This window comes from Mesitornis unicolor, unplaced genomic scaffold, assembly GCF_000695765.1.
Source record: "Mesitornis unicolor isolate BGI_N332 unplaced genomic scaffold, ASM69576v1 scaffold19804, whole genome shotgun sequence".
NCBI classification, from domain to species: Eukaryota; Metazoa; Chordata; class Aves; order Mesitornithiformes; family Mesitornithidae; genus Mesitornis; species Mesitornis unicolor.
Window position 1 is genome coordinate 24925 of NW_010182274.1, and position 9116 is coordinate 34040.

General features: G+C 44.0%; 1 protein-coding gene across 1 annotated transcript in view; it reads right to left on the minus strand.

Annotated features, from left to right (window-relative positions):
• LOC104540030 (PDZ domain-containing protein 2-like) overlaps positions 1-8517 on the minus strand; it is a 21715-nt gene extending 13198 nt beyond the window's left edge. Inside the window, exons 1-5 of the mRNA XM_010183717.1 lie at positions 8365-8517; positions 7478-7643; positions 5517-6307; positions 4199-4343; positions 7-2301 (exon numbers count right to left, since the gene is read on the minus strand). Of these exons, the coding sequence (XP_010182019.1) occupies positions 7-2301; positions 4199-4343; positions 5517-6307; positions 7478-7643; positions 8365-8517 (3550 nt within the window). The remainder of the gene's footprint in view (positions 1-6; positions 2302-4198; positions 4344-5516; positions 6308-7477; positions 7644-8364) is intronic.
• Positions 8518-9116: the final 599 nt, after the last annotated feature.

A 9116-nucleotide genomic window follows, 5' to 3' on the forward strand; every position in this document is an offset into this window, starting at 1 on the left:
ACCTCAGCGAAGAGGAACCTCCAACAGATGGTTCTATGTTTTTCAGATCTAACTGTCTAAGGTCATCTGCACTATAAATGCTCTTGATTGAGTTCAAGCCTGTTCCATGGTTCTCAGTTGTCCCTTTCACATACTCAACTTCTGGTATCCCCTGAGGAGATGAAGTGACTTTGGACTGACAATCTCTGGCTCTGAAATCATCCACCTTAGCAACCTTATCCTGACACACTGCAGGCTGCATGGAAACTTGCTTTTCTTTTGGCTTTTCCCATGCCTGCTGCACATCTGTTAGCTCCCCACAGCCACACTTCATCTCACTGCTTGCTGTTGGGCTGCCAGTGCCATTCAGGAGAGGTAGAAGTGAATCTTCAGAAATGACTAGCAATGGTTTATTTTCTAGCTCTGACTTCAGAATCTTTGAGGCTGCTGAAATGCTCTTGCCAGGATCTGGGTTTGTAGGTGAATTACGGGACAATGGTGTTTTCTTTCCCAGGAGTTTAGGGGACAGCTGTGGAGAAAGAGAAATCCTTTTCTGATCAGCCCCACTGACTTTGGTAGGATTAATGCCAGAAGAATCTGAATTTGCCTTTGATTTGCTTTTGATGGTGAACCCTTTTAGCTTTGGTCCTGCTTTGGTCTTCTGATTATTTAAAAGGGTATCCATTATACATTTTTGTGCCATTCCCTTAGACTCCTGACAGGATTTTTTCTGTGAGGATGGGCTGTGCGGTACTGCAGCTCCTTTGCAGTGATTTGTGCCTGAGCTTTGGACTTTTCCATTTGAAGTCCTTCCTGAAGTCACAGAATTATTTTTCTCATTTTTCCCTGGCAAGTCATGAGTTGTGTTAGCCTTTGGATCTTTAGATCTAGTGGGAAAGGGAGACCTGAGTGATATTGCTCTTGGTGATGATGCATTCACATGATTGTTGTCTGTTTTAGACAAGTTGGACAAGCTGCTGGTTTCTTTCTTCACTAAGCAATAACTAACAGCATGATTACAGTCATCAACCCCTGTTTCACTTTCAGATTTGGATCTCTGCTCATCATTACATCCCTCTTTCTCAAGCAAGCTGTTCTCCACATCATTGACACTTTTAGCAGAGCAAAAGCTTATCTTTTTGCAGTGTGGAGACCCATCTTCTTCAATGGATTCACAGCATTTCATAGGTCCATTACTGTTCCCCAAACCCATCTGTTCTTCTGTACTTAAGGCACCATTGTTACAGAAAGAGTAAACTTCAGGGATATCGACTGAATTATGTACGATGTCCTTTTCTGGCAGGCAAGCTGAGGAAGGAGAACACAAGGATGCAGAGGACACATCCGAACACTGTGACGGACACGGAGTGGGACCACTGTGATCTTCCAAGCTTAGTTTGCTGATGCTTGCCTCTAGTGACCCACACATTGCACAGCCCTCAGTTTGCAAAGCTTTGCCTCCGTAAGGGTGCAGTGGGGACAGAGAGGATGAGCTTGTTGCAGATGTGAGATGCTGCTCCTGAGAGGGCTTTTGAGGCTCATCATTCATGCAACAAATCTCAATTTGCTCCTCATCCGACTCCATTACAGCACATACCGCAGGGCTGTTAGCAGCAGTGCACATCCCAGTTAACACCTCATTAGTACTATCAAAGGTTTCTGTGACAGACTCTGGGTCCGAGTGAGAATCCTCTGCAGCCCCATACATCGACTTTGGAAATGGGTCACTTCTCTTATTTTCCAGAGAGTTTGCTGTAGGTAACTCATCGTCATGTAAACTGCTAAAATTTCTGGAATAGTTACTTAAAGAGTTTTTATTCACAGTAAAAAGTTTGCCTGTGTTAATGGAGTCCAACACAGACAGCCCCAAAACCCCTTGTGCATTTGCTCCACAATTCTTAGCTTTTTCCAGCGGCTCCTCCTTGGCTGACCGTGGCTCAGAACCCGGACAGCCCTCGTCCGTCCCACAGCAGCACATGGTGGTGTACTCATCTCGAAGGGGGCTTTCCGCTCGTGATGGGGTGCGCGAAGCCCTGCTTTCAGGAGCACCCATTTGGTTGAGCAAGTCATCGATATCCGTGACAGGGATGGCAGCGCAGTCCTCGGCGCGGCCGCTTTTCGTGGTCCCTCTTTGCATGTCTTTGCTTGTGGTGGCATCAGGTGGCAGTGTTGCTCTCTCCACCGCACAGCCGCCACCGGCGTTTTGCAAACCGGCTCCTTCTCGCTTCCCAGCGCTCCAAGGTGCGAGGATGCTGTTGACATCGGCCTGATTTTGACTGTCTACCCCTGGAGACAGGATGACGTTTGTAAATCTGCTGACAGCTGCATCATGATAAAAATAAATTAAAAAAAATTAAAAGCAAAATCCTGTCAGTTACAGAAAGTGATACATCAAATACCCGGTTTTATTTTAAAAATAGACACCCAAATATTCAAACTACATGTTTTCCTTTTGCTTTCCACTCCTCCCCTTCTGTAATGATGTTTACAACAACTCGAATTAATCATAGCCCTCCGTATTGGAGTAGCACACAGGAAGAGCAATCTACCCATCCAAGGTGAGTAGACGTGATCTGCTTAATTTTCACCTTCGAAATTTCAACAGTCAAGCAACAGACTACCAAAGTGTCAGTGTGCAGTAAGTCAGGCTGAGCAGGACCACTTTTCATCACTTGTTTGATCAAAGATGTCTCCAACAGATTGCAAAGAGTACACAAAGCCCTGGCATAGCACACAAAGGTGAACAGATAACACAGTGAGGAGCTGTGCATAAATAACATGACTCTGATCCTGTGGGCACTTCTGCAGGTGTTTAATGTGACATGCATGGGTGATGTTATACATGTATTAAGCATATGGGCTTTACAGTATTTCTGGCACAGACCTTTCCTCACTTACAATACATGTTTAATCCGCTCTTGGGCAACACACTGAGCTCACCCATTTCTCAATCTCTTCAATTTTCAGCACTTCACCCTAAGCATCTGCTCACACCTTTCTACACTGCTTCTGGGACATGCGCCCTCATTGAAGCTGCTTTCTAGAGGCCAGTTACTACCAGAAGGGGCTCAGAAAGTGTATGGAGGAGGAGGGGTGTATTCCCAGAACCAGCATCCTTTCCTGCTCATTCAAACATGCCAGCACATCCCTCTAATCCTTGCACAAACCTGTGGGATTATCCAACACCACTTAATTTAGGTATCCATGTTAAGAAGTGCAGGTTTCTCCTAGAGTCAACAAAGGGGAAGACATCTCAGAGGAGCAATTTGAAGCAGCAAGGTTAGGACTTGGAGTACTGCCCTGCTTCAGCGTGCTAGATCACACACTGAAGAGATCCTCTGCTCTGATAGTGGGGCAGGGCAAGGGGAAGTGGAAAGCAGAAGAGTTGCCTGATAAAGGAGTGACAGTGGGCCCCTACCCCAGTGCTGTTAGTTTGCACAAAACCCACAGCAATCCAAGGAAACAAGAACAGGAGACTGCCAAGCCGGGAATTCCTTAAAGAACAACTGGCACTCAAGCATCTGGAAACACTTTAGGCTCACAGGTATTAATAGGTACACGAAGAAGATCATAAGCTAAAACTACTCAAAATATTATGTTCTTCCTGAATTTTCTTTTTCAAACACTCATTTCCACACCACATAATTTGTACAGTCTGTGGGGATGCATATATTGCTGTAACAGCATAAATCAGCCCTGAGCAAAAACGAAGGAGGTATCAAGTATTTCAATTCAAACTAGAAAACTTTTTATAAGAAACATGCAAATAAATATTTTTATAAGATTCTAATTTTCTTAGGTGTTCTGTTTCATCTTTCTGCACGTTAGGGAATTCTGACACATGAAAGGGAAAGAAAGAAAAAAGGCTTTATCACGTTATTGCCCATGGTTGCTGCAGGAGTTAGCTCCAGGTCTGCATGAAATGATTGAGGCTTCTGCAAATGCTGTCAGGAGGGACATAGGTGTAAGTGTGAACTTCCAATACTGCTCACAGGAGTAGGTTTGCTCTCCTCATCATGGTGCTAAGAAGGACCCCGAGGCCTGGTTTGGTAAAGCAAAGGCCTGTCTCACCAATGCAAACACGTGTACCCTCTGTTTTTCCCTCTGAATCAATGGGGGAAGAAGCTGGAGCAGCAGCAGATCAGACCCAGCTGATCCAAGGGAATTTTCCTCACTGGTACTCAGAATAAATGGTAGGAAAGCAAAACCACTCTCTCACCTGGTGCTGCTTTCTGGATCTCCAGGGTTACGGATGTGGGAAGACACTGCATAAGCAAGCAGATTTCCTCGTACGTCATCTTGCTGACTGGGATACTGTTGATGGTGGTAATCTCGTCCCCTACAGTCATCTTGCCCATTGATCCCTGGTGCAATGACAGATCGAAGAAAATTATAAATACACCTCAGAAGCCCTGCCACAGGGGCAAAGACTGCAGGGAAGTAATTAACAGCCTACGAGCAACGTTCCCTATTTCACGTCACTGCAGATCACAGGTGCCACTGCTGTCAGTTTGCCAACACGTAAATAAAGAGCAGACTGTGCTTTGCCAGGAGAGGAATTAGTGATCAATCTAAAACGGGAATGTCAAAAGAGCTGCTGGGTTCTCTGAGAGATCAGTATCAGGAGAGAGGACACAGCCCTGTTAATTTCAATGAATGAGATGGATTCAGTCCTAGCTTCTTCAGGACTGGAACATCTTCTATCATTTTTGCATTCGTGTATGAGTTATATTCCTGGTCACAATCTCCCATTGGTCCAATGGGATTCTCCTAAATAACTAAATTGGACGGGGACTGAGGTGTTAAGGTAAAAGCCTAAGTATGTTTCTAAACACTGCACAGTAAATCAGAGGAAAACGTCAGGAACAGAACCCAAATCCCCAGCTCTCATAGCCCAATTCAAACTGCTATAACACATCCTCTCTTACCTTAGCGGCCACTAAATAGATAAAAAATGCTACATCCAGTTTCGTACACTGGAGTATCCTCCTCCCTCTTTCTGCACTTTTACATCCAGGTCTTCAATTCCACACCCAGCATGAAGCAAGCATCCACACTAGTATCTGCCCGTTTGAGATGCAGAAGTGCAATATGTTACTGGTACTTCCATGGCACTTGGCAAACCTGGCTAGCACCTAAGGCCTCCTTGTGCCAGATTTGTATAACGCAGGAATACATGCATATGAATAAACATTTTTACCACCAGAATTTACTTATTTTGTCTTCACCTTTGGTAAAAAGACAGGGAAAAAAGAAAGGAGTAATATCCCCTCAAAACTGTGGCTGTAAGTGGGGATCAGTCCATCTCAGTAGCTAAGAGTGTGCTTTGAATCAGAAACACTTCATTAAAGAGCCGCCGCTTCAGAACAATATGGGATGAGACATTTTACCCAGTAGAGACAAACACATCCCTTGCACTTACTCTCAAAAGATCACTCGCTTAATAATAGTAATAACAACAACAACAATAACAAAAATAATAATAATCCCTGCAAAGTGAAAGCAAAGCAAAACAAGGCAACTCAAAAAAGAGTTACCATTTCTGCTGGTCCTCCTGGCCGCAGTCCTGTGACAACCACCTTTAAGGGCATGGCCTGGATTTCCAAATCCAGGCCAAATGACTCGTGCTCATTACGAACCAGAGTGACGACTTCACCCTGGCCCTGCCCAGTCTCGTTGGGTGCTTCACACTTCTTGCTGTGTGGGAGTGCCCTCGCAACAGGTTTGTTGTAGGAGCCATGCTCCTCCATCCTCTGTCTCTGAAGGCTTCGGCACTCAGTGCTCATCATGCTTTTCACTCTCGTGACTGCTCTGTGCTCAAGTTTTGGTGACCTCTTAGATTCAAGTTGTGCTTCCCGGAGCTCCTTCAAACTCAGGCTGCCAAGACGAACTTCAGGCACACTTGAGTAATCGAATGCTATGATGGGGAAGAATGGAGAGTCAATTTGCTCCAGCGTGCTGTCTGCAGACCCCCCAGAGTTGCTGAAGACAGGGGAAGATGTCTCTGTGCTGCTATATCTAGGTGACTCACTGTCCTGGCTCTCATCATCTATTTCTACAGAAGAGGTTGTAATGACAATGCCAGCGTCCTCCTGGCTCTTGGCCTTCTGGCTTCTTTGTGCGTGGGAACTTTCGTCATCATCACTAACGTCACCGTCGTAGAAAACAACCCTCCTCTGTCGATGGAAGGGGCTGCGGGCAGATTTAGGGCTGTCGCTGAGGATGCCAGGTCGGACAGTCTCCACATGCTTGTTGTGAAGGATGGATGATCTCCCACTAGTTGGAGAAGCCAGACCATTTGCTTTTGTCACTCCCGCTTCTCTAGCAGCTAGAAAAAAAAATTATACTTTAATTACATTTATAAATGATTTTTAATACCACACATCTGACCGCAGCAGAGTACATGTGGCTTTGTTTGCAGTGAAAGCTTAACCTGTCCTCATAAAGCAAAAAGGAGATTTTTCATGTCCTCCCTCTAACTAAAGTAAACAGCAAGAGGGATGTCAGACAGCTCCACAATTTATGGGTAATTCTTGAAATCAGCTCATGGCACATCTGGTTCTATTTTCAGGTTATTTCTAAATTATGACTATGACCCGAAGAATAAAGGGATGTAAATCTACATATATATTTTACTTTAAACAACAGAATTTCTTTCACATTTTGCTTAAATGTACGCTCAGGACTGCCTGCATCCACTTATAGAGGGTGAAAAATGCTTTCCTGAACAAAGACTTAAGCACACGACAACCAGTTTCAAATTAAAGACTAAACACGACAACCCTTTCCACATCCTTCTTAGAAGGAACTGCATCTTATTTTGTAGAAAGTTTGGGAGGATTTTTTGCTTGGTTTTGCTTTGTTTTGTGGGCTTTTTAAAATGTAAAAATGCTTTTAAGCATTAAATAATAAATTTCCAGAGACAAATAAGCTGTAGACAAAGACAATACTTGAGAAGCACAGGAAAGGGAGAACAAATGTAATATCCTTTGAATTTGAAATCAGGTGCATGTCACTAAGGAAATGTAAGATTCCTTCAGTCAATTACTATGGGGACAAAGACACATACGCAAAACATCTGATGTCAAATTGAACATCTGATTGTTTTTACGCTGCTGTATGTGACATTTTAAAATTGTGTATTTGAGATACCTATGAACACTTTCATTTAAATGTAATCAATCAGATGATCATCAATCATTTGAAAAAAAAAACCTGCAGTGCTGTCAATCTAGTTTCGGTCAAACCAATCAAATAAAGTCATTTTCACATAATCAGAGCAGCAATTTGGACAAAATACCATGGAAACAGGCATTTATGTGCATTGTTGTGAACCCCTTTCATTTTCCAGAATTTCACATGATCAGCACTGGCTCACACTACGCTGCCAGGCATTTCTTACCAGCACAGGAGTGACTGTAGCACTCCTGTGAAGCAAACCAGGGCTCAGTGACTCCCCCCCATTAGCCAAATGACCAGACACATTTCCGTTGCTTACTCAGGTTGCCAGGAAGAAGAGAGCCGTCATCCAGCAAACTGTTTCTGTTCCTCTGACGGAGATGCTCCTCGTCGCAGGAGCTGATTACAGTATCAGAAAAAGGGAGCTGGCTCGTCCCATCGTGTGAGAAGTATTGGGAAAGCTCTGCCTCAGAGCTGACAGATCCCTGCTGAAAGAAGTGAGCCTGGTGACCAGCTGTCATCGATGTTTATAAGGCCCCTGTCTGCATGCAAGCACCACAAACTTCACTCACATCACCCTTGTCAATAAAGGAAGTTTCAAGCCAATTTTTAAAATACAGGACTTGTCAGTATATTGAGGGCTGAACTGTCAAATTTGGATGGCTGAAATGCTACACATCAATATATTTTTAGCAAGTGTAATAAATAGAAGAGGATTCCAAATCCCACTGCTTTGCAGATGTGGTTCAACACAGAAACAAGGGATTAAACCATTCACTTCTGTAATTCACATTATACACCTGCACTGAGAGAAGGGAAGGGTTTGCTCCTCTGGACACAGTTTGTACTGCTTTATTGGCTTTCCCAGGAAAACCAGAGACTTTTAAACTGCAATGGCTATATAGAGAGACCAAGTGCTCAGCCTTCTGCCCAGAGGCTCCAGATCACTTGGTCTGTGTGTCCCACAAAGCAGGGGTGCCACTGAGGTGCCAGGAGCTCTGCCATGCTCTGCACATCACTCCCAAAGGCTGCAGCCACACAAATGAACAGGAGCTTGCTGCTGTCATGATTAAAATGTGTGATGTAAGAAATAAACCCTTTCTGGAGCCCATGTGACAGAGAAGGAGCACAGTGGTTTGGTTTCGAACTCCTTGATCAAGTAAGAGCTTCAGTAGAAGCTGTTTTTATTGCATCTAATCCTTTTACCCGGCTTGCTGGCTCCAGGAAGCGTTTCATAGTCCAGCTGAGGGGAGATGAGGTCTCTCCTTGTTTGGCCTTCACATTGGGAGACGGGCTCTTCTGTACAGCTCCTGTTAAACATACTTTAGTTAGATGCCAAAAATGAAACTTGTGGTCCATATATCCTCATTCACCTTCTGAGCTGAGGGCTGCATTTAATCCCACTTTCTACCTGAATTGCTTTCATACAGTGAGATTTACTTAATATTTCACAAGTTCTCCCTCAGATCAGGCAAAACATCACAGAGACATAGTATGCCAGCCAGGCTCAGGACAGAGCTATAAACAGATGAGCAGGAGACAGTCTCCCTCACCCACTCCAGCATGCTGCTGACTAGGTGCAACCTTGAAAGACAAATTAGTAGCCACTGGCAAGGTCTATGTCAAAACAGGTTTTAGCTGACACAGATGTAAAGTGGATAATTAGAAATCTAGCATTTCTGTCTAAAAATCACCTTGCTAGTCACTCTGCTATTGACAAAAGTTTGCTTTAATCTCTAAGATTTGAGGGAGTGCTAAGTCTGGAGTTCAAAAACATCAGACAAATGCCAGAGCATGCATTTCGACATGACTTCAAAGTTTAAAATGGAGTTAAAACATGTAGGTCAGTATGCAATATCTGGACTTTTTCAAACAGACGCATCAATATTTTCTCCTTTGTTTTTTCTTTTTCCTTTTCTTTTCCCCATCCACATCACAGAATCACAGAATCACAGAAC